At 31.9% G+C, this 27,111-nt stretch overlaps 2 protein-coding genes across 2 annotated transcripts in view; one reads left to right on the forward strand and one right to left on the reverse strand.

Moving 5' to 3' along the window:
- LOC136795079 (uncharacterized) overlaps positions 1-27,111 on the reverse strand; it is a 197,974-nt gene that overhangs the window by 154,520 nt on the left and 16,343 nt on the right. The gene's annotated exons all lie outside the window — the stretch shown is intronic.
- LOC106689893 (mitochondrial carrier homolog 2) lies at positions 17,964-19,362 on the forward strand. Its single transcript, XM_014435099.2, has one exon. The coding sequence runs from the start codon at positions 18,101-18,103 to the stop codon at positions 18,914-18,916; it is 816 nt and encodes a 271-aa protein (XP_014290585.2). The 5' UTR covers positions 17,964-18,100; the 3' UTR covers positions 18,917-19,362.

A 27,111-nucleotide genomic window follows, 5' to 3' on the forward strand; every position in this document is an offset into this window, starting at 1 on the left:
CAGTAAATAATTTCAGTCAAAAACTGCTTTTAATCACTCTAAATTTTCTGTTAAAATTTTTTGTTCGAATTACAGAATATTCGAGCAAACAATTTTTTTTATAAAAATTCGAAACCGGTTAAAACCGGTTTTCTGGAAAAAATACGGTTTTCTAAAATGTCGGTTTTTGTATAAACCCTAGTTCCAGCCAAAACAAGAACCACTGGAACCATGCCCCAGTACTTTTACGTATCAACAAACTTTGGTTGCCCCCTTCAGATCAGAAGAAAGGAAATTGTAAACGTTTTACTACCGGTATGGAGCCGCAGTAAAAAGAAATAATTTAAGAAAATCTTTATATCTTCATTTCGGTCTACCCAGCGTTTACCTGTCGCTTAGTTTTTATAATTGTTTAACTGTTAACACAACTTCAAACTCTCATTTCAACCGTGAACCGTTTTTTTGTATATTTTCTAGTTTTATACTCCACACTTGTACATTAGTATGACCTTAGTTCATAAATGGGCTGATGATTCATTGGATCCTAGTTTCGAAAACCTTAAACATTCCTTTGACGTAACCGTCCTAACCTAGGCGTTTCATTGAATGAGGAATTGAATAGTATAGTGAATTATAATTTTCTTGTCTCCAGCTGATAGGCGCAAAATGAGCGAGAAAGTTTTTAACTATCTGTTTTCCACCTTCAACCTCTATTTTGATTTCCTTATTTGCAAAGAATATTGCCTTGAATTTCACTCCTTTTCAATACTTTAAAAGCCCTGCAACGTGGGCTCATAAAAACAATTTATTTACTATTTGAGTTATTTTAACCTATTTGGTTCTTTATTTTAAAAAATGTGCGGTTGTTTATATTAGTTTAATAGTGTCTATTCTACACATCTTTACATGGTCATTCGGATTGACAGTCATCATTCAAAATTCAGACTGATGTGAATGACTTGAATACGAAATTTGGAATACATTTATTAAAAATAAAAATAAATTTTTTTTTTAAGATGTGCCACTATTCGTGCAGCGATGTGTCCATGCTCATTTTTGAAAACCTTCAGTTTTAGTTTTTCAGATTCATTTTTCTAAATTTGGAATTTGGATATCGGTTGCTGCTCAAAACCTACGAGTAAGGAGACTAATGAGTAGAGTGAGATGCCAGGAAAAATAAAAACAGAAATGTCGGTCTTATAATAAACTCTAAGAGCTAGACAGAGGTAGAGGAACTATTCACCAAGGCTGCCTTCTGTTTCAGTTTAAATTACAATGGCGGACATTTCCATTAACCTCAACTTAAACTTGAGCTCTGAGGGCGTGGTCAAATCCCCACTTTTTGACTTCACTTATTCTTTGAATTAGAATTATATAAAATTAGCAAAATAAAAAAAAAGTTATATTAAAGGTATTAGCCTACAATTTCATGACCTTATAAGCTAGCAGTTTTGAATTCCTTCCTATTTTGAAATTTGTTTAATACAAATAATAAACTCATCAATCTTTAGCTCAGTAGAGAGACTAAATTGAATTTATTTTACTGCATTTCTGGGCTTACTTATGAAGGTAAGAGGTAACTAAGAAGGCAATAAAAAGATAAGGGTAGACCAAGACATAAATCGAAATATTATGGAATATCTACTCTTCTGTGGATTTAGATTTTGTGTTATGTGGAGGGATGAACGTAGAGAATGTTGTACCTCGTATAGATTTCATTAAACCTCATTATTTACTTATTTTATTAACTCAGTCCGAAGGACAGGTCAGAAGACCACACGCTAATGGACGACGCCCTAATGAAGGACAAGACGGATGGATCGACTAATGAAGATTTATACCGGCCATCCAATCTACCTCCTCCCCGCTATCCATCATAGATCAGGCAATCTATTCGGGAGGATATCGTGTGAAGGAGGTGGTATTTATCTGGTTCCTTACATCATCCACTTGTTTATCTTCCCATTACCTCATCCCATTCTTTTTATGCTATTTCTGGAGTTTTTTTAATTTCTTATTAGCATATTGGCGTAAACAGCTTATCGGAACCTTATGCAAATTCCTTTATAGTTACAAGGAAATATTATTCAAAGATAATAAAAGTGCATTCGGTACATCTTGTACGCTGAATGATAGTTTTGGGTATGACATAAATAAAATAGGAATGTATACAAAACAATTTTTTTTCAATGAATTAATTAATTAATTTTAGAGGCATAAGTACGCATCTAGTTTTCAACAAAATTAATAATTTATTTTTATTTCTGGAGTAAGCTACAAAAGGTTTAAAGCTTAGAAATAGAAACACTACAGCATCTCAGATTTATTCAAATTAAATCCGACCCATACATAATACAGAACTGACATAAACATTAATGTGGGTTGCATCTAAATATTGATAAAACAGTACCTCTCATTTTCACTAAACTACAACCAATATTTTCATCGACAATAGATTTAATTGGATCATATTATTTTATTTACATTCCGCTTGGTTCAACGTATTTATGCACTTGTATGCCCGCTAACTATCGAGCAAGATTGTCTCCACTGACTTTAGATGGCAACTGCGCCATCAAGTTTCTCTGTCTTTTTAAAATTTATCTTCTTTCTTTCCACCCCCACACATATCTCCTCTATTGTTCCTTCCTTATTCACTATTCCGAACATTCTATTTTTATTTCAGCTTATTATTTTACTCCTGCCCCTTTTGCTTAATTAGTGAAATACTTAAGAATCACATTAGACAGCAGTTGTTCAACCACCACATCAGTTCGAAATTGGAAAACGCAACGAAGATAGTGAACAAAATGTTTCAATATTTTAATAAAAAAATCAAAATTACCCACCAGGAATAAATTCTTATATTTTATTATATATAAATAAATACTATCACATAAAGTGATACTTAGATGATGGGTCTGGGAACTTATACTTCAGAATTGTTAATAACTATCCATATTACATTAGAATAACCAACATGCAATCAGAACTAAAAAGGAAACGTACAGGTTATGAATTATATATAAGGTATGTGTTATGAGCTTAATAGACATGATAGTTGAGTATAGACAGTAGCAACTATATGGTATACTACCATAGAAAATGTCATAGTCCATAATGATATCGTGGCTGCGACAGTGTTGCAAGTCGAGTGTGGAAATGAAGATACAATAAAACATTCCTTCTCAAATTAATTTTTTTTTAACTTAACTACCTTATTAGTATAATTTTTAATTTATTCGTTACTTGTTATGAATGTATGACAATATAATAAAATAATCTGATTCTGGGATAGTTGAATGATTGGTATAATTAAAAATTAAAAAAACAATTTAAATTTGAATTATCAGATCTGGAATCACATTCTTGTGAAGCAAAATATTTACTTTCCTTCCACAAACTCCACAACCGCCGGGCGCAGGTGTTGGCGGACAAGATGAATGGTCTACTATTAAACTGATTGACCGAAGCAATTAGATTAGGGGCGTCGAAATAGCTCGTGCTTCCCTCTTCTCTACTAAATATATTATTTCACCATATTGTTCTACTACTGGTGCTCTTGGTTCTAACTGCTCAAGAAAATATTATTTACGAGGAATTGTCTGAGAGAGTAACTGCCCATGTAAAAACGCAGCTTCAATAAGAAATAAAAAATAAAAGATTTATTTCACGACGATATACATACATATACTTCTCAAGAGTAAACATGTTCGAAAAACGTTGTACCCATTGAAAAGCTAAACAGAAATTTGAGAATTGAAAACTTCGGACTGCCAAAACTGACAAAGTATTTCACTCAAAGATTCACTTAAATTTAAAATTAATAATCTGAACTCAAAAAATTAAAATTAAGATATAAAGTGAGGTTTCTGTAAAATTATTTTTATTTAGTATCAAAATTCGCAAGAGGTAAGTAAAAGGTTTCTTTGGTTTTGAATGTTGGGAAAATTTAAATGTTTATGGATAAATATATATGATTATAGTATATAATTATTTTAGAGTATAGGATTCTATAATCTTATAATACTTTATAAAGTATAAAAGTAATTTTATCTTATGATACTTTTAACGCTTATTAGTCGATAGCTTTTTATACGTGATTCCACTAAATTGTTCCAGAACCTAGGAAAATAAGCAAAACATTTTCAGTGTTGTAAGAATAACATTTTTTTTTTTTTATGTCAAATAGTGAACTATCGTATAATTCCGTTATTGGGGCACAAGTGTTAGCCATAACCATTCCGTAACCATTCTGATAGTATTAGTCATGACAGCATTCACTGGCATAACAGTTTATGTGTAGTGACAGTAATGTTGCATCGAGTCTTAAGTAATCATTAATAGTACAATTAATGTCAATGGATTATTAGTCGCATTAACATGTATACAATGAACTGTCGCAAAACATCAACCTTAACAAATGTAATGACAATAGGCGGGTAAACCTTGTTCTTATACATTTGCCCAATAATCTAAAATTATTACAGACCTGTGCTCTAAAAATAATCAGCCACGGGTTCCAAATTTGAATCCGTTCTGGAACCGAAAATAATGCGTCGATGATCCCAAAATTAAGCCGACTCGGACCCCAAAAATAATCCGTTCCAGGCCCCTAAAACTAAGTCGCTCCAAAATTATATACATCACCCTACCAAGGAGTTGCCTCAAAAAGAACCCTACCCTGGCGTTCATTTATGTTTTAATGGACCATAAAAATGAATCTACCCAGGTTTCAAAAACGAATCCGCTTAAGACCCAATAATCATATTCATTCGAGGCCTCAATAATAATTCTTTTCTGGGCCCCAAAAATAAATATGTCATGGGTCCCAGAAAGTTCCTATGTTCCTAAATTCTATTACAAGAAAAATCTAAGAAAAAATAATAACTTGTTAGGAATAGAAAAACTATTTAAGCATTAACTAAAAAAAAAGTCGCAGGACTAGTGCAACACTGTACTAGCACCCTACATATAACATAAAGTCATTTTGCCCGAAATCCCGATGCCCACCAATTACTTGCTGAGGTACAAAATATCCACAACGGCAGCACTGCTAATAAGGCAATAGTGCCTGCATTTGACACAGAGCGAGTTTCGACATGTTTCGCCTTGTTACCTTCCACGTGACCAACGTCCGCTGCGACAAAGTACTGCTGTCACGTGAGAGATGACTTACGGCTTTAAAAATATTTTGTTTAATTATTTATTTTCTTACGTATTTAATTTAATAAATATACATTATCAATTTCTTATTTTCCTAATTTTAAATTATGTTATGTTGTTATATTTATATTTACCGCCGGAATTTTCCTACCACTATCTAGAAAATTATATCTCACGTTACTAAACATTTATAATTATAATCCATAAATTACAAAATGGCAGTGCATTATATCATACTGGTGAGAACATGAAGGAATGAGGATATAGGCAGCTGATGGCATCTAGCGGTGACAGGGCGAACCATCACAAGATTAAAGTCCCGCTTTTAGACGCTAGATTTCAAATTTTTGTTTACATTGTGGATATTGTTGTCGGCAGTACTGTCGCTCTAGGTCAGCGATGGCGAACCTTTTTGAGACGTGGGTAAAATTTTGTTCACTATTTTTTTTTAGTATTAGCTCGTGGGTCACTGTGAATGAACAAGGTGTAAAGAAAATTACATAAAATATGTATTATGAAATATTATTTATTAATATATTTAAATATGTATACATATATATAAATGTATAACAAAATATAAACATACACTATTTAGTGAGAAATTTGTTGCTGTTTATTTTCAGAGATTTTTTTATAAAAACCAATGAGTAGGTCAGTTAAAAAGCTAATTTTGTTTTTCAATGTCTGACCCACGGGTCATAGGTTTGCCATCCCTACTCTAGGTCTTGCATGATAATTGACGGTACATGTATTGTGATGACAGTGAAGTAATTTTCACTTACTCTATTACAGCTCAAATTTTAGTAATTTTACTATATATATTAAATAACATTTTATTCATTATTATCATAGGATAAACTGCTTTAAAGATCACTGAGTGAAAATTTTATTTTGTTCGAAAATTATACACGTTTAGCACGCTCTGATTTTAATATATCGAAAAAATACCAAATAAAAACTCCAATTCCGCCTTTCTGGAATATGACTTTATTGGGGAAAAGTCTGATTTATTTTTTTAAAAATTGCAATTTAGTCTCAAATCTTTTTTCCCCGCAAAAAAGCAATCAGCCATTATTATTTTGGCATGATGTCATCTCCACAAAAACATACTCTAGGCTTATCTACTTAGTGCGAGTGTTGTTTTAATTTATATCTTTTTTTGTTTAGTTTTGTTTATTATTTAAGTTATGTTCCTTGTGCAGTACCTAATTACAAAAATACTACTGTAAAGACTCTAAAGACTCCCATGCAAATATAATATAATATGTGCATTGTAACTTCATCAGAGGTTAAATAAAATATAATTTAGGATATACTGACAACAGCATATACTGAATTACTTACTAGGATATAATGCAATTTAGAATATACTAACACAGATGTTTTACATTTGAAGTCTCGGCAGAACAGAAATTCGGGTTTGTTTTAAAAAATTTCACTAAGGTCGATTCTAGGAAAATTTGTACTTTCTGCTTTCATGAAACTATTCCATGGTTCTTTTAAAAAAATAAATAAAGAAAAATAATGAATCGATAAATCAGTATTGTTTATTTATATCAAAATTATGTCACATATGACACCATCATCGCATCTAGCTTTTTCCTTCTGTTGGTACACAGAAAAAAAATCTTAGTTTTTGAAACTTAAATTAAAATTAATCCTGTTATGAAATTAATATAAATTAAAGCACATATGACTCACAATAATATTAACATTATTTAATTTTTTTTTCTACGTTGTCAAATACCATATTATAATACTAATAAGTACCACCCAAAAAGCTATATCTCGTTTACTACTAGGGGACATTATTGATGCATAGATAGGGGCATATCGTACATTATCGATGTATAGATGAAATATGGATCGTAGCCAAGCGTGAAAACAGCCTGGAGAGGCGAAGAGATAAAGCAGAACGGCATCCATCCTCCAGTATACTGCGGAGGTCCACCCCCGACAATATTGCTACCATATATCTTACAGCCGTTCTATTCTCACCCCTCCGGTGCCCAAGTCGATATTAACCGTGTTTTTTTCTCATTGCCCTTGAGGAATAATGGTTATTATTTCAACAAATCACTGAGATTGTGATCAATAAAATAACTGCTGTTATAATCAAATATAATATTTTAAATCAGCCTACATAGAAAATAAAATGAATTTTAAAATACTAACTCCACGAAATTAAAAATATTTTTCAGTTCTATTATTCATTACTGTATTTGTAATTAACAATTATTCTATTAACTTATATTTATATTATCTTAGTTTAGTTCACTCCTTTTTTTTTAATATTTTTTTTTACTGAATGAATTTATTTTTTATTGCCTCAACATAATTTTTAATGTATTTATCTTGTTTTGATTTCTCTCAGATTAAATTGGAGCAAAACGTTGATTACTAATATTTTTTTATTATGTAATTAAATATTATAAGTATATTTAGTACATATGTGTAAGACTCATTGCGATTGTGCGATTAATAACGAGAAAGCTCAGTAACACCATATTTAAATTTTTTGTTTTTTTCTCAGTTGGCTCTACAGAGTTTTTTTTTTTTTAAAGTAATTCACAGCGAAGGTGATGTTGGCCTAGTTATCTACAGGTGACCAACCTATTCTAACCATGGTGGGGAGTCATTGATTTTGTGGGACCGCTAATTAATGAAAAAGTCAACCTGGGCCTAACCATCAGAGCTACGGACTGCCCTCGCTCTATAGATCTTATAGATATTTGGCCCCCGAACCAGCCTTCTGTACGCCTGCCTGTCTTGGATTCCTGCTTTCCAACTTTGCGGCTACTGTGTTTGATTTTGTTGTACTTTGTTGATTCTGTATAATCATCTAGTTGTTGGCCTCCCAGGTGGTCACTTGCCATCGATACTGTCATTCATTGTAGTGTAAAAGCGCCATAATGGGCTTCTGGACACATGTACACTTCTTAACCTCCTTGCTTTCATATCATGAGCATTTTGTGTACTCGGACCATCTTCTTAAAATTAATTACTCAGTCAACTAATAATCATCCAATATAAGAAACAATGGAAATCAATCTTCTTGACATAGCTAACGGATTGCTGTCAACAACAGCTTATGTCAAGAAGATTGATGCAATTTACTGCACCTCAGAAAGGAATTTTCAATCAATACGCAAGAAGTAATAAAGTTTAATGAACAATTAAAAAGAGACGGTGACGAGATACGTTCTGAGTTATGTCATTCTAGTAAAAAAATAAAAATGGAGTAAATAAAATTAATATGCGGCTAATAAATAAAACTAATATAAGTTTACATAAAATTTAATATATGGTTAGAAGTAGAAACGGAAGCAATCTTGGTGATATAGATATAGGAAGAAATAGATAGGTTTAAGTATTTAGATTCTACAGAAACTAGAAAAAACGAAATTGGTGAAGAAACAAATGCGAGGTTAAATGAGGTAAATTCTAGTTATTTTTCAATTTCAAAACTTCTTAAATTGAGCTTTCTGTCCAGAAACTTAACAGATAGAATTTACGAAACTAATATCCTTCTCAATGTTCTTTACGAATGCGAAACGTGGCCTCTGATACCAAGACAAGAACAGCGATTTAGGGTTTTTAAAAATAAAGTATTACTTAAAATATTCGGGCCAAAAAAGGATGAGTTAACCGAATAACGAAATATTAATAAACATTAAACTGACGATATATTTCAACCTACCACTCGGAAGTTTAGGTAGGCTGAAACATCGATAGAAGGATTGCGTTAAGACTAATTCAGTAGATTTAAGTTTGGAGGGGTTCCACTTGTTAATATGTGTTGGTAGTAACCGGTTCACTAAGCCTTTTTTATTATTATTAATAAATAAAATAAAAAATAAATAAAAAATTCCGCCAAGTACATAGGCCACAATAGGCTATTTATATCAGGTACCTACCACCTATATAATTACCTTATTTCTGGTTTTGAGAACGGTTTTCAATCGATTTGATCAGTCGTTTAAGAATATATTTTCAATCCTATATTCAGGACTGTACTTGTAACAAATAATTATTCTGTTCACTATTATTTATAATCTTTTTAATTTATTTCGTTCATTATTTATACAACTTTATATATTCTATCGTCCTTTACTATGCTGGTATCTTGTTCTCATACAGATGAAGACTTGGCAAGTGGAGCGAAACGCGAAACTTTATTTAGAGTACCTTCATTGATCGCTATCCGGACCGGATTATTAGAGATAATAAGATTTTTTTGTTAAATAATTAAATTGTTCTCTTTAAAAATGTTTTAAGTACGACATTCAACATATTTTTAAGCAAGAAGAACTCCTTCAGACTTACTCAACTTTACAATGAATCAGTCCTTAATGCTTAACAAAGGCGAGGTTGTGTTTAGAACATTTTCATTGACTTTAGGAAAAATACAATTAAAGGTTCCCTCTTTTAGGAAAATTACAACTTTTCAATTATTATTTTTTTTTTTTACAGATTTAGATTTCATACCTATATTTTTTCATTTCAGAAACTAATGGAAAAGTTCTAATTTTCCTAAAAGAGAAAACCTTTGATTGTATTTTCCTAAAGTTAGTAAAAATTTACTCAGCTCTACTCTGAAGTAAACCATCGATATATAGTAAGGGGAACATACCGATATGTTAATATTAGGTTAAATGTAAGACGTTTTCTGTCTTTTCCTTGCATATTTGAACCTTTTCACTGTGAGTTCTTCAATCAACTAACTAATACTCATTCATCGTGGCACAAGGAACTCTATTGTCGTGTTTTAACGATAATGTTAATGTAGTTCGTGAGTTAACTACAGCTAAAAGGCGAATTCTTTTCTCCAACATTTAACTGTTATTTAAAATAACGAAAGAGTATTCAAGATCCATTGTTGCAGAAAAGGTTAAATTATTTTAAATTCGAATTAACTACATTAGGAATAAAGATTTATTTTTAAAATTAGTTTAAAGGTTACTCGCAAGTATGCCTAAAATTTGAAAACATCCAAGATAAGGCCTAAAATGTGAAAATCCTGGCCAAAATTCAAAACTTTACTTAATTATTATATCTGTTATATTAGTCAAGTTTCTTCTAAAATAGAGGATGTGGGATGGCGCAGAGGTAAGGCGCTGTTAACTTCAAGGACAACTGGGAGTTTGGTTCGAATCCGGCTGTGATAGATAATTATTTATTTTGTTACTGTTTTTATTATATAAAAAATAAGTCTGTACCACTACATCCCATAACGGGTTTGGTGTTCAAAATGTTAGGAAGTACTATTACTAGTCCAACGGTTGTGCAAGGAGGTGATTTGGTCATAATCACGCTCGACTGCCAGGATATTAGGGATACGTACTACATGAGGCTGGGTGAACCCAGTAGGGCTCCCTAACCCACAGAAAACAATCTCCCTCAGTCGGATTCGAACCCGGGTCCTTGGAGTTAGTAGATCAGAGGCTTACCACTGAGCCAATCGCTCCCGATTATTATTATTCTAAAATAGACCTGAGTGGGACATGGCCTATATTTAAGCTATTTAGGCTCAAAGAAATATTAAACTTCCCTAGTTAACTGAACGAGAGAGAAAGTATTATATTAAAATACCGGATAATAGAAAAAATGCTGAGAGCAGTTTTAATCAATGATAAAGAAACACGATCGGTTAAATAGTTCTTGTAGGCTCTTGTAGATTACAGATCCACTGATTGGAACCCCTCAACACCCAGGGGTACAAGAACCATCACCTCCTCACTTATCGCTTCACCGATCGAACCCCCCAAGGGACCACCTCCGGAGGTGTCGGACCGGTGGGGGGAGGGAGGCGGTCACGATTTGGAGGGCACGACTCCCGAGTACTTTCTAAACATGATCTGCCTTTCTAAGCAGTACTGTTACCGCAACGGCAACTATGCTAATATTACCCCCCGATCCGGGTCATCTTCGCCAGGGTTCGGGAACGGTGAAGGCAAATGGGAGCGGTATTATACTAGTACCTTTCTGAAGACGAGTAGGGACGAGGGGGAGGAAATAGGGAAGTGTGGACCTACACTCAATTAGGAAGAGAGGAAGGTATGTCTTGTCTTACATATACGACAAATATATTGAGTTCATATAATCGTACCCAGAAAAAAGGAATTTCCCACTTTTAATGAGAAGATAATTAGGGATGCGGTCACTGAAAAACATAAATAAGTAAAACGTGTTTTATTAGCGCCAACATTCTGGCCAGAATTTCATGCTTTCATCAGGGCGTCTACAGCGAGAGACCATGCACTAGGTGAGTAATGCATCATGAATCTTGCATGCGAGAGACCATGCAGCAGGTGAGTAATAAAACAACAATACTGGCAATAAAACATTGGCACTAATAAAAATTTTTTATTTATTTCATGCTACACTGAGCACATTCCCAACTATCTCATAAAATAAAAGTCGTTTAGATATGATTATTTTGCGCAGAACTGCTTTGTAATGGTTTTCAGAAGAATGTAAAGTTATTAGATTTAAAAGCATTATTAAGTTAAGAAGAGGTCCAAATTTACAACAAAATAAAACTTTCTATACCATTACTAACAAGTACACACCAAATTTTATTTTGAAATTCTCAAAACGAAATGTGCCAATCGAGTTTAGAAAATTTGTATATATTCGAAAACGAATGAATTCACGTTACCTTAGTTTTATTATTTAAATAATGAAATTATTCGAACAAAAATGCCTTGTAATTACTTCCTTAAAACTAAATAACAATATAAAGAGAAATTATAGTGCATAAGAAAACCTGTAAGGAAAAATATCGACACTGGGTACAAAGTAGCGGTAGTGTCTCTAAGGTGAACCTAGGTCCACTGTGGTACCACAGCGTATTTATAATATAATAATTCTTAAAAGTATAAACTAAACCAAGCATTTAAGCAGCTAACAAAAATCATTGAAGGATAAACCGAGTAGAACGTTGCAACGCGATACGAAACCAAGCGCTGCATTACATAGAAAATGCATTTCCTACTCTCAATCACTCAAAATCACGTCCGAGATAATGCAGAGCTGGGGGGTCGCTCTGTGGTCAAATGCGCCTTGCCGTGACCGCAGCTTGAGAAATATACCTGTCTAAGAGCTATATTTACCTTTAAACCTATTACAAAGTATATGAATATACAGAGTGCATTAGGAACGGTGCATAAGAAATACTTCCACATCATTAATGCGGTTTGACAGGACTTAAACATCATGGCGATCCCACGGAATGAAAACTCGACCTTCCCACACTGGCTAGAATAGGTTGGATACGTCAAGGAGAACCTTCTCTCCTATCAGTCGAATATGATCAGGTAGGGAATAAACAAAACAATGTATAAATAAACAACGGATAAATATAAAATATAAAATAATCTACTGAAGGGGAGAATAAATTATAATTATTCTTGAAGAAGAATTAAATATCTGATAATAAAATGTTTTTCTTAAAAAGAATTTTTTTTTTCGTACTTCCACGGTTGTCATGACAACAGCTCGATCTTACTTTCACTCACCTATACATGAAATATATACTAAGGGAAAAAATTTTCATCCTGAATAATAAAGAAATTGTCATCCTATCATAAAAATACCATTTTTTTCAGCAAAACAAAACGAATACAAAATACTTAAATTTAATTATTTATAAAAAAAAAAAATTATGTATAATAAAATGTTTGATGTAGGTATAAAAAATGGAATTCTCCTTTTAAAAATAATATAATTCCAGAAAAATATTTAACCATGTTGGTGATAAAAATTATTACATTCAATAATTAAGGTTCAATAACTGGAAGAGTTGTTATTATTTAAATGAGTTGAAGTGAAAAAAATCGAATTGAAATGTTTGTGTTATTTTAAAAATTTTACATTATCTGTACCCAAGTGTTGGAGCCATAAGGTCTACTGAAATTCACAACCAAATTTCAATAATACATAAACCAAAACAATAATTTAAAAATTAAATACTAATAAGCAGTTACCCCAATATTTTGTTTTTAAAAGTTTATTTCATATATAATAAATATTCTTCCTATTAGTTCATATTTAAAATACAATAATATCTATTATTGCCAAACAGATTAAAATACACATAATTTGTTTTAAATAAGGGAAAATTTTCTTAATCATCATTGTTTCTAAAGTATATCTGATAATTGATAAACTACCTCCATGCTTATTTTTACAACCCCTATTTTTTAAAAGATAAAGTTTCTATTGAGTTCTTTGGTTAAATCAATGACATTTCTGCATTTCAAAATTACTATTACGTGGCATAATATTAACTAGATGGTTTGATATTTATTTTCAATATCTTTAGAAAGTACACTTAAATTATATGTATCTGTTTTATCTATGTTTTTTGTTAGGAATATATAGCTTCTATTATTTCCTATTTTCTGTGGGATCTATTGTTTCTAAGATTAGTGTAATGATGGGGTGATGTTTCTGAAACGCTGTATACATATAATTTTAAATCATTTTTAATTTTAGTATTTTAATAAATAATTTTTAAAATAATACAAATATTTCACTAACTCATTAAAATATTAGATTAATTTTCATTATCAGTATAAATTCAAATTTATTATCAATAGACATGACGTGGGTTTCACTCGTTTCCTTGTTATTTTTTTTTTTTCATTTGAGTTTTGCTGGAGTATAGGATTATACTGTTTATGAGAATCAAAAACCTTATCTATGAAATTCGAGGAAAATCATCGCAAAATCCACAAGACTTTGATATCTATTTCGCACAAAATACTGAAATAGCTCTTATTAGAGTTCATAATAAACAACCCTATAACCCGATTCTTTATAGAAACGATCGCGTGGCTAACATTGCCAATGGAGACCATAAATCTGATGAAGCGTTGAGAGACTCATCAAACGCTCCTCGTTATCCTTCGATTCGTTCCCAGAGCCGAGAGTGCGGATAGCTCGATAGTTAACTGCCATGAAGACACTGTCACGAACCGCGAGTTAGGCTGTAACTCAAGCAACAATGGGCGGCAATAAAAGGTAATTTCTTCCCATCATGGAAGGAAAATATAAATTCAACTTATTGATTGTTTTATTTTAGACAGCCGCAGTGAATTTCAAGTGCCATTAAAACGTTTAATGTCACCATATAAACTCTATTGATAGTATCAACCACAGGCGTTCCTGCTACAGTTAGTTGGGAAATGGCAAAACCTTAAATTAACCAATCATAGTAAGTTACATTCATAAATCCAACAGTTTTAATTATGAATATATTTTTCTTTCCAACGTTTTTAAACGGATTTTCCGTTTATCATCCGGCATTTTCTCTTATACTGTTGCTATTTTTTTCTTCATTCTTATCTTTTTTCTTTCACTACATTCATCAAATTTATCTCTTTAAATAGTTCGTTAATGGAAACTATTTTACACAATTTTTATTTGAAATTTTGTCATATTTTATTCTTCCTAAATCATAGATATTCCCTGTTAGTATAACTTAAGTGAGGCTAACTCCGATAACTAAAAAAAAAAGAAGAAAAGGGGCAGAGAACAAACTCATACGATTGCAGAAATAATACTACTTTATTGTCATTCTTAATTCTTACATACAATTCCTATTTTTGTTATACCGCAACTTACATAAAAAACAACACAACAGCAAACACCTGATTTTAGAACAAGCACATATGATAAAATTTCAGATAGAAATTAAATTAAAAAGAGTCCTAGATGTAACTAGTTTAGAGATATAAATGAAAAATATTTTTAAAAAAATCATAAATTTCCCAACGATTTTATTCGAATTTTCCCACGAAACTAAAGTATTTTAATTTTCCCAAACCTATTTTGAAATATTCCAACTGTCTATGAGTGATACTATTCTCTTAGGTACCTGTTGTGAATTTTGACACAGTTGACAATCATTTTTTTTTTATTAGGGGTATTCATGATCTTTAGTTTAACATGTTAAAGCGTGTTAAATGGAAAAAAATTGCCTTCTTTTGCCGTGGTAAAACGAAATAACATGTAACATGGTTGAGAGTCTGTTACTGGGTCTGTTAAATGGAGAATGACGTCACACAATAGACCAGTTGAGCTCGCCACCATTTTCCTTTGTTGTGTCAGGTTAGTTCTTTCGTGTTTGTGCTAGTTATTATTTCATAACCCTGTTATTGAATTACAATGGATAATTTTAATAATACAACGGAGAAAAAAGACAGAAGAGGTTTAAACAGACCGCCTTGTGTTGGATAGGGAGCGATTTGAATTTGAAAAGGATTGCGGAGAAGATGAAGCTTCGTAAAATCAAAATACAAAAAACATTTGAATTAAAAAAATTAAAACTAGAGCTTTTAAAGAAGTCCGATTGACAAAATAATTGAACTTAAAAATATTTATAATTATGTATTTATTCGTACTTATGTATATATTATTATTTATGTAACATTAATTAAATAGAGCAATTATACTTTATAAAAAGTGGAAATCATTTATGACCTCAGCAGCCCCTCTCTCCCTCAAATAGATGTAAGCGTTTTATTTTTGTTCATGATTGATTTCGTGTCAAATCAACACCTTTCAAATACTTTTTTACTTCATTATCTCATAATCTAATAAAATTTGACACCAAAGTAGTTTCCATAAAGCTTCCTGGCACCTAAGAGGAACATCCAAGTTTTATTAAATTATGTTCACCAGTTTTGAAATTATAGTTCTATAGTTTTCTAAATTGTCAATGGCTAGTTTTTAAAAATACAAATAGCTCCACTCATGATTAAGGTAGAAACATGGGAGGAGTGACATTTTGTAGCTATTTAAATTAACTTTTACCTGACATGTAACATGCTATATATGCCTGTTAGAAAATTTTTCAAAGAAATTACTGAAAATAAGTGATTTTATTCTTAAACAATTATTAAGGTTTGAAGATATCAGTTTAATGGGTTCATTAATACAATAAATACTAAAAAAGTGGGTTATAGACATAATAACAACTTTTTAACAACCTTTGATTTCTTGTATAATAGTTTCAAATTGAAAGTAGTTCACTCTCAAAAGAGATTTAAACCTATCTTCATCCAAGTTTGGTAATACTGAAGATTTCCAGTGCGTAGATGTTAATACTGATCCCCTGAGAAAAGGAACTGCATATCTGAATGATAGAACATGGAAAATAAATTCAATAAAGTTGTCAATTAGCTCATCTTCATTCTCTTCCTCACAAGTTTGAAGATCAATAAGACACTCATAAGCTAAACTTTCACACAAATTCCACTTTTCACTCACTCTAGGCATGTTGTAATAAATTGCTTACATCAAAACTGAAACTTAAATCAAATTTGAAGTAAACAATAACACGAGGCTCTGGAAGGAAAGGTTATAAACATAAAGGCTTATAAAACAAGTTGGTGAGAAAATCCGCTAGGGGCTCTTATGCATTTAACGTTTAACATGACTTCAAATAGGGCTGCTCACAATCCTATAGTTATAACATTTAACATGGTAAAACATTTTACATTTAACACAACATCATGAATACCCCTATTATTTAAAGTCAACATTATGTTTCAAAATCTAAATTGCTTTAGGTTAAAAATATTTCAATTTACTTCAGCTGTATTGGTTTTAATAAAAATATTTCCTAAGCCACCGAAGCCACTTGAATATCCATTCTCCTACTACCCCTCCTATTTCCCTCCTGCCCAATATAGGCCAAATCCTAGAAAAACTACTTCGTTTATTGTTTACCGACAGAGCACATGTGTAATATAGTACGTATATTGTTAGCACTGTGTTTGGGTAGGTTAGGATATCAGCTGTATAAACTGTATATAGCTGTATTGAAGAATACCGGCGCACAGAGAAAAGAGTGCGTCATGATTTACTTTAAAGGTTCTATTAGAAAGGTAGGAACGAAATAAAAACAAATATATTCGGGGAAGGAAATGACGCAGTTTATAGAGCAATCCTGAGTGCCAGACTCGGTCTAAAACGTCGAAAGAGACTCCCAGTGCATCCCGTACATCAAATTATAATGATCCGCAGCACATCCGCCACTCCAATGTGGAAGATATGACATCAACCACACTATGACACTGTTGTGTAGCAGAATAGGGTGTTCTAAATCCAAACTGCTGGTTAGGAATAACATGGATTGAATCTAGGATTGGATAGAGGCGTTTTAACAGTTCTCCAAGGATTTTGATGTCGTTGTTGGATGTGGAAGAGGCGGACAAGAGAACCACTAAAGATAAAGGAAAAGTTCCTACATTACTCAAAGAAATCTGTCAGGCGGAACTACAAATATTTTATCGATAATTTTGAATTACCTGACTTTGTGCAAATGATAAGAAATATTAAAACCATTCCTTTTACTCGAGAACAAACTCAACTAATTTTTTATTAATCATCGTCTAGATTTATATATCTTTGACCGGTCCGTGTTGTTCCCCTAGAGGTTTCCAACGGTATGATACCCTTTACATATCTTATCTTATCCTTAATATGTTCCGTATTTAAGTATAAGATCTGCCGAACTATATTTTTGTTGGTATTGGTTACAGCCTACTCTATTGTTATTGCATTATTACTGCTTTAATTGAATCACAACTATCGAATTCGAGCTCTCACGACAGGGATAAAAAAAAACCTAACGGATCATCTTCATATTGTTTGTTGAGTGCGAGTAAATCGTTAAATATAGAAAATAAATTGCTTATCGAAATTTTTATTTTATTTATTTCGTTACGAAGTTACTTTAGAAATATTAGCTATTTCATAACCCTTCTATATTTTTAAAATAGGTCTATAACATGTGGACATGCTGACAATTTACCTCTCCACTATACAAATCGACTTTAACTCTACACATCGATACACTATAACTGTTATAACACAACCAATCAATCGTGTTGGTTATGTTATAACAGTTTATTCACATCACATATGGATCATCACTGTCACCATGTCAGATCAAGAATCTTTCCCATATCACGATTATGCGGCGTCAATGGGATTCCAGGTTCTGTTCACAGTTGTGATACACCCTATAGAGTTTGCCGAGTTTCTCATGCAGATTGGACACACACCGATTCCAGGATATCCCATGAGGACATTTCTAGGTCTGCGAAACGTTTTCAAATATATTGGCCACATCCGAAGCAAAGAGGGCTGCTTGGGTTGTTACAGGGGACTTTTGTCGAGAATCAGAACGAGGATCGTGGGTGCTTCAGCCCTCGCTGCCTTTACTTACAACGTACGGGTTTTTGAACCATCTCAGGACGAAGAAGAACTCAGCTTTTCAAGGTTCCTCACGTCACTATGGAAGGAACTGGTGGAAGTATCTGTCACTATAATTGCAAGCCAGCCGTTCATCGTCATCAGCTGGCGGGTTATGGGTCAGTTCGTGGGCCACGAGAAGATCTACAGCAGCTTCTTCTGGACCATTGGCGAGATTTACTCGAGAAGTGGGGTAACGGGGTTCTTCACTGGGTTGGTGCCACGCTGGCTGTGCGATACACTCACGCAGGCGGCGACTCTTAGCATCTGCTACGTGATCAACTGCTACCTCATCAGCGATCCATTGCACAGGGCTGTCACAAGAGTTGCAGTAAGGTACTTATGCTATTTATTCACCAACCCTTTAACTGTTGCCGCAGTTTGTTTTGGAGTCAATGATTGTGGGTTGGCGTGTGGGGTGCCACCAAACATGCCAATTTTCAGAGGATGGACAGATGCTTTAGCATACATAACGAGACCTAGGAAAGCTAGCATTGAATAAAAAATATAATTTAGTAACCTAACGATACAATTTATGTACTGACAGTTTATGGTAATAATTTCGTATTATCATGTGAGCCGTTGATATGGACCTTTATCTATGGAAGAATATCTCAGCCGATGAATTTGATTTATTAAACCTGTTCATCTTATAGTATGATGGGAGTAAATCAAACTAATACGTGACGTCGAGTTAATATGAAAATATAGTAGCGCAATGAGAATTGAGATGAAGGTAAACATGGGACCGTACCTAACCTAAAAATCAAATGAGAAATGAAGTTTTCAGAAAACAAAAACCTACTAAGGTTGTACAAGGTTACACAGGAAGAACTCACAACGATCTTAAAACTGGAAAAGGTTCAGAAAAAGCATCTAAAGGAGCTCAGGTGTTTCTGGTATTTTTTTGTTATTTTTTCATACATACAATACAGTTCTTTACAACAATTTTACCTTTTTTTTATTTCAATTACCTATACTTGGAATATACAGTTAAGGGAAATAATGCGATAGTGAAACAATTCGAATTCTAGTTTTCGACTGAAATAAAGCTTGTGAGTTACCTCCAGTCCAAAGAAACTAGTCTCGCAAAATGGTCTTTGTGTGTGTATGTGCGAGAGTTTGTGCGGTTATGTGTCTGTGAACAGCCTAGCACTAAAACTAAAAGACATACGAAACTGAAATGAGATATTTAAAGTATAAGTATGTCTGCGGTGTGAAAGCAACTTATTGTATGCTTGGGGTGTGTTAACAACTTATTGTACGCCTGGGGTGTGACAGTAACTTATAGTATGCCTGGGGTGTGACAGCAACTTATTCCCTAAAGTCAACTGGATGGAAGTGCCATTTTGAGTAGATTTTTTACATTTAATAAATTTTCTCCAAAATGGCTCTAACTCTATGGAATAAAATCGGTGAGTCAATGAGCAATTGAGTAATGTTGAATATCAAATAGGTCTTGTCTCGAAATTTTTTCAAATTCACCATTAGAAGAATTTTCAAAACTCTACCGCTAAAGTACCTTCAATTTTGTTTATTTGAAAAAAAAACACATAGTTAGCAATGATTTACAATGTGTAAATACAAAATATCAAATAATGTTAGGTATAACTAAAGGAGAAAAAAAAAAAAAAAATATATATATATATATATAAATCTGATGACGGAAAATGCCGATATTTCCCTATCGCATGACTGCTTTGTTAAACTGTTGTATTTTTGGCGAAAAAAACTTATATTCCTTATTCTCACCTCCAGAAACCGTAAAATTAGAATTTTTATAGAAAAATAAAAAAAAATTGCTCTTAACCATCTGTTGTATAAAAATATTTCAAAAGATAGTTTATTAAAATAGTAAAAAATAATTTATAATTGGTATGGTCTAAAATAAAATAAAAGTATATTAGGTTATCTCATATGTTAGGAGATTATATAAAGTTACAAAGTTGAATAAATAAGTTTGTTTTGTTTTTTTGTAAGAGGTTAGTTTTATTAATTTTTCACATAATTGCTATATTTGCTTAGGAAGCCATCAAAAGCATTTATAACCCAAATTTGTGGAATGTGAAACCTCGAAATATAAATAAAGAAAAAATATTTATAAAACTTTTGCAGTTCATATTCTGTTCAGTTGCACCTCATATTTTTGTTTTATTACTGTGCTAACGAATCATTCTTAATAAATATTTTCTATTCTATATTTAAGTTTTTATTTTATACTGATGACCAAATTATTTCTGATGCTTGTTTAAAGTGATGTGATTAGATTGTAAAATTTAGCTAGTATTATAAATATGAAATATACTTATTTTTTATATAGGGAGATGGTCAGGGTTGCGGTCAATAGTGAAACAAAAATAGTTTACAACTATTTATTTTCCAACGTTTCGCCCCACTTTGCAGGGCTTCATCAGGGCTAAAAAGATACAAAATGAAACTATGTTAAGATAAAATGATAGAAATAAAAATAAAAATATAGAATGAAAAGAATAAAAAACAAGTAACAAAGGCAAGAGCAATAGTTTCATACAAAAATACGTAAAATATAAAGCTAAAAAAGTACATGAGATGTATATAAAACAACAAACAAAAAACAATACATATACAGAGATAAAATAAACGTCATGAAAGAATAATAAAAATAAAAAAATATAGGACCACATACCTGTCCAAATAAATAAGTTGAACAGACAGAAAGAAACAGCGGAAACGCGTCTTTCTTTTACGTTTTTTTTTTTCATTATTATTTTTTTTTTTTTTATTATTCTTTCATGACGTTTATTTTATCTCTGTATATGTATTGTTTTTTGTTTGTTGTTTTATATACATCTCATGTACTTTTTTAGCTTTATATTTTACGTATTTTTGTATGAAACTATTGCTCTTGCCTTTGTTACTTGTTTTTTATTCTTTTCATTCTATCTTTTTATTTTTATTTCTATCATTTTATCTTAACATAGTTTCATTTTGTATCTTTTTAGCCCTGATGAAGCCCTGCAAAGTGGGGCGAAACGTTGGAAAATAAATAGTTGTAAACTATTTTTGTTTCACTATTGACCGCAACCCTGACTATCTCCCTATATATCAATTTTTACGGTCAACTATACATACATATATACTTATTTTTTTAATTTGAAAGTGTTCACAACTGGAGCAACGGGGCCATTCCCGGCATTTCTTTATGAGTTATTATCTATTACCACAACTTGAGGTAGCTATAATGCATTATCTAACGTAAAATTACATAAAAAGATAGATAGATATGAATACATGAAGAGGATAGAGTGGACACAGGATATGGGTCAGTGTGGCTGGTCGATCGGCCTTGGGAGACCTTCACCCACTGACACCTAGCAACAGAGAGCTTACTATTTTCCATATTTTTATATTATACCATATAATTTTATTATACTAATAAATCTCTTAATTATATTCTACGATATGCAGATATATTTTATAATAAGTACTACTACCACAGGGTATTTAAAACATTACGCAATAACAGTCAAGAATATGACGTGAAATTTACACATTTAAATAAAATAATGTTTTTTATTTATTTAATACAAAGTGGGCCATGGTTGATATAACCCTTACTTTTTTTTTTTTACAATTGATTATGGGGGCTGTAGTTAGACACCCCTAACTATATACAACGTTGTAATTTTAAAAAAAAGGTAAGATAAGAATAATGCTTCTTAATAAAAGAGAAAAGTAAAATTAAAAACAAAAATAACGACATTTGTAGTCCTAATAAAACAAACAATTGCCCTCTTATGGATAAAAAAAAAAGTTATGTTGAAAAAAAAGGAGAAGAGGGAAAAAAATAATAATAAATAAAATAGAAGTAGTGTGAATAATAGAATTAATAACAGCAGCCAGGGCTTCAGTCTTCGGGTTGAGGTTGGGTTTTCCAAGTTGATGGTCACTGATTCTTTAACTATCGGTAAATGGGAGTGGAACTTCAAGAACCGTTTTTGTTTTTAGTAATTTCCGATGCAATGGACTATTTCTTATGAACTAAGGAGCATCCACTGCAATAAATAACATTGTTTTTCTTTCCGAATAGAAATAAAAATATGACAGTAAATAAGCGGTTCTTTATAACTGTTTTATTTACCAATTTTATTCCAATGCCTTCTCTGTGCATTTAATAGTATCATTTACTGATAGTTCACTTCGCAGTCAACATTATGTAGGCAATATTATCATTTACAATGTCTTTAACATTATCATAGTTCTAATATATCTTTGATAGACGTATAATTAAAAAAAAACATAAATAATATTCTAATACGTCTTAATATTTTATATTATAAATTATAGCCAATTTTTTAACTGGTGAGGTTATTAACAATCAAATCATTTTTGGTGTTATCTCGTAAAGATCTTAACGTGCATCAACCAACTGAGTTTCTCTTAATTCGTCATAAGTTTCACCTCACATCTAAATGTCTATTTTATTACACCAGTGTTTAAAAGTAATTTGTCTCTAAATCCGTTATATTATGTAAAATTCTTTCCGGAAAAGCATCTATACTTTTATAGCATATTTCTATGACATTAACGATTTAATTGATTTGTCCCCTATATCAATTTCATTTTTTGTAGTTACCATAATAGAACTTAACTACTTAAACCTGTTTAACCGTTCAAATGTATTTTCTTCTATATCTATATTTTTTTATCCGTATTAACTTCGAGACATAGTAGTTCCTTATTATAGTTTATTAACGTAGTTATATTTCGGTTTACAGTATCATCGTCCTCACCCACTAATACCAAATCATCAACATACCCAAGAACCAGTATTTTACCACCTAATATTAAATCCTGAGAGTGCTGAGGTGTCACTTAAATATAAATTATACATACTATAAATTAGCATTTAATGTTAATTCACCCTAGTTTCTAATCTTGCATCCTCTTCCATTCCTGACAATCCTCCGAGACGCCTGAAAATAGGATGGCCACGAGACTAGTTAATGTAAAATGTCATTAGCGTGCTACCAATGGGTAGTTTCTCTAAACACGTGTAACACTCCAATTTAACTTAGATCAAATTTACTAAATGTATTATAATGTACAGTTGTAAATAGCAATAAATATATATTAAAAAAAATGTTAGTTCATATCTCTTGTAATTTATGGTAAATTTATAATTAACAACTATTGAAATATTGAATATTAATTAAATTGAGGTAGTTGCCGGTTATAAGACTCCTAACTGTCGAGTAGCCCATCGCTCAGGTGCATCAATCAATGTGATGAGAACATTTAATAATACTCACCATTACGTCAGCCATTAAATTAAATCTATCCCATCAAGTAGAGATGAACCCCGGCCTCCTCTACTTAAAAAAATATCTTTAACTGGGGTTTGATATAGACACAGTCGACATTTTCAATTGACTGACTATAAGTTAGGCTGTGACGGATTTTTGACTTTAAAGTTGTATAATCGGTCAGCACCTTTCAAAAACATTTGAACCACACCCTGACATTCTTAATCCAACCCACATCGAATTCATTGAAGAAAAACTAAACATTCCACTCCAAATGACCCATCCTCCTAAAGCATTTCATTCTTCAGAAATATCCAGCATCATTCAGAACTTAACTACCCGCAAAGCTACCGGTTATGACCTAATTACATCCCATATTCTAAAATATCTTCCTGGAAAATCTGTTATATTCCTCACCTACATCTACAATGCTGTCCTCAGATCTTTATTTTCTTATTACTTATTTTCCTGAACCATGGAAATTATCCATAATCAAAATGATTCCCAAACCTCAAAAGCCGCCAGAACACCCACCCTCTTACCGTCCTATCTCTCTGTTACCTATAATGGGAAAAAAGAGAAACTTATCTTAAAACGCCTGTACCCCCTCCTAGATTCCAACAGCATAATCCCAGATCACCAGTTTGGATTCTGAACATCCCACTCTACTATCCAGCAATGCCATCGTGTGGTTGATGTTGTCTCGTCTTCATTGGAGCGCAGAATGTACTGCCCGGGAGTCTTTCTTGATGTAGAACAGGCTTTTGATCGAGTCTGGCACCCAGGACTGCTATACAAGATCCGTAAATTCCTACCTCCTACATACTTCCTCATTATCCATTCTTATCTCTACGACAGATTATTTCAAATAAATCACAACAGCGCTTAGTCATCCGTCTGCTGGTGTACCTCAGAGTAGTATCCTTGGTCCTATCCTTTATACAAATCCAATCCTTACAGTCCAAAATCCTTAATGCTCCTTACTTTGTCACAAATCAAGTCATCCATCAGGACCTCAATGTTCCATATGTAGTCGATTTGGCCAGAACCAGATGCCATTCCTTCCATGATAAACTTCTCAACCACCCAAATCCACTTGTTTCGAATCTGGCTTCTCCTTCATTACCTAATAATCCTCCTAGACGTCTGAAAAGAAGATGGCCTCGAGATATTCTCCTAGATATTCTGACTAGAAATGTTATTTCTATCAGTGGGTAGATTCTCCACATGTTTGTATCATGTCACTATGTCACCTACAGCAAATTTACTTGTTGTATATATTTGTATACAGTTCTACATAACAATAAATAAATTATTTTAAAAAAAGTTGTATAAAAGAATATGGCATCGAGACCTTCTAATGTAGAAATATTATTAGAGTGCTACCAATTTTCTCCAGGTTTCTCTACATACCTGTATAATATCATCGTGATCTTACATCAAAACATCAAACTTACTAGATGCATTTTAATGTAAATACAGTTATAAATACCATTAAATAAATTTTTAAAAAGTTGTACAAGATATACAATATATACTAGAGTTTATCGTCAGAGGCTAGTAGTCAAATTTTGTAACTTTAAAATTTCACGTGTGTTTAAGGAAGCCCCCTCAAGAATGTAGAAGGGCAGCTCAAAATGCTGCCATCTAGTGGCAAGCAAATGAAGGAGTGAGTGAGTAGTCATATTGCCTGTACCTGTGTACAAGGGCCATAGGAATGATATCAAATCATGATGAGTGAACACAGGCTATCTTGGGCAACTACATTTTGCTGTTAGTCAACTATCACTCAGGATGAGTTCATTAACTAATTGCTGATAATAATAATTTTAAGAATATATGCTTATATCCCAATCAAGCCATGTCTCATTATTTTTAAATACATCAAATACACACCACTTCATCAAAATGCAGAACCATTCTTTTTTATAAAACCTCAATCACTGCAGATTTTAGTAACCCTAGACTGCAGTGATTGAACAACATGTAAGTTTCAATAATAGTCAAGCAATGGCAATTTAAATTTTAAAACAATTTTTAATAATTAAAAATTAAAATTAAATTAGATTAAAAATTAATTATAAGACATTGTTTCATAAACTCGCCCATTTTTTAAATAATTAAATTTAGTAATGAAGTTCAAAGTTAGACGTTTTAAGATTTTTAAGCCACTAAGATTTTATATATGCTTTTTTTTAATACATGTTCATGTTCATGCAAGAACTAGTACATAACACAAAAGAATGAGAGAAAATGAATTTTAGAATTTTGAGGGTCCTTGAAAAAAATTCTTTGGTAGCCACTGACCTAATAGATAATTCAAAAATATCTCAAATTCAGAAATGAAATTTTTTATTTAAATTGTATACTGTATACGTTCCAATAGGAACTAATCTTCTCCCTATTTCGAAGGGAGGAAACAATTATATAAAACTAATGATTTTTCCTTTTGGTTAGATTTTATGAAGGACTGGATTATTATTCAAAAGCAATTGAACATTTGCAAAATGAGAAAAAAAAAATCCTTAAAGCCTGAATTAAAATTGCACGAACTCAAAAAGTAAATAATAATAAAGGCTAAGAGAACCCGGATGTTCGATGCTGATACTACTAATCGTTCACTATATCACCAAATCAGACATATTGCAATTTTCCCATCTACGTTTCGGTTTACCATACATAGACCCGTGGGTTCAGGATTAATGCGCTAATTAAACCTTAAGGAGCTGTTCTTCCCTTTGAGTAAGGGCCATGTTTCGCATCCATAAATTCTAACTTAAATTTTTGGACAGAATGCAGGAGTTAAGCAATTTTTAAATTGAAAAATAACAAGCATTTTCTGAGTTTAACCTCACTTTTATATTTCTCATAAATTTCATTTTTTCTAGTTACCATAGAACCTAAATTTAAACCTTTCTACTCCTTCAGACGTATTTCCTGCTATATCTATATCACCGAAAAAGCACCCGTTTATACAACTAACTATATATTTTTTTATTCATATAAATATCGAGACCTAGTTCCATACTAGAGTATATCAAAGTAGCTATATTTAGGTTTATAGTTTCCTCGCTTTCGCCCAATAATACCGAATCATCTGCATTCACAAGAACCAGTATTTTGCTACCTAATGTTAAACCCTTTTCGGTATATATGACATTTTTACTAAAGTAAACAACTATTAAAAAGTTTATAATTATAAGTTCTAATTATTAAAGTTGAAGTATCTCTAAATTCCTCCTTAAATAAACCAATAGTTTTCTTTAATTAAGTAGTATTATGTTATTTTATTTATTTATTTTTCATACAGATAGTTTGATTATGTTCATCTTGTCTATTCTTCTGTTTGTATATATTTTAAGAGTTTTTTTTTAATTTTATTTTTTAGTTTTTTTTTACCAAAAAAAATTTT

This window comes from Halyomorpha halys, unplaced genomic scaffold, assembly GCF_000696795.3.
Source record: "Halyomorpha halys isolate HHAL.00 unplaced genomic scaffold, Hhal_1.1 Scaffold1515.1, whole genome shotgun sequence".
Taxonomy (NCBI): Eukaryota; Metazoa; Arthropoda; class Insecta; order Hemiptera; family Pentatomidae; genus Halyomorpha; species Halyomorpha halys.

What these genes read in the sequence shown, in the direction of transcription:
- LOC106689893 (XM_014435099.2), top strand. Translation starts at nt 18,101, where the DNA reads ATGTCAGATCAAGAATCTTTCCCATATCACGATTATGCGGCGTCAATG.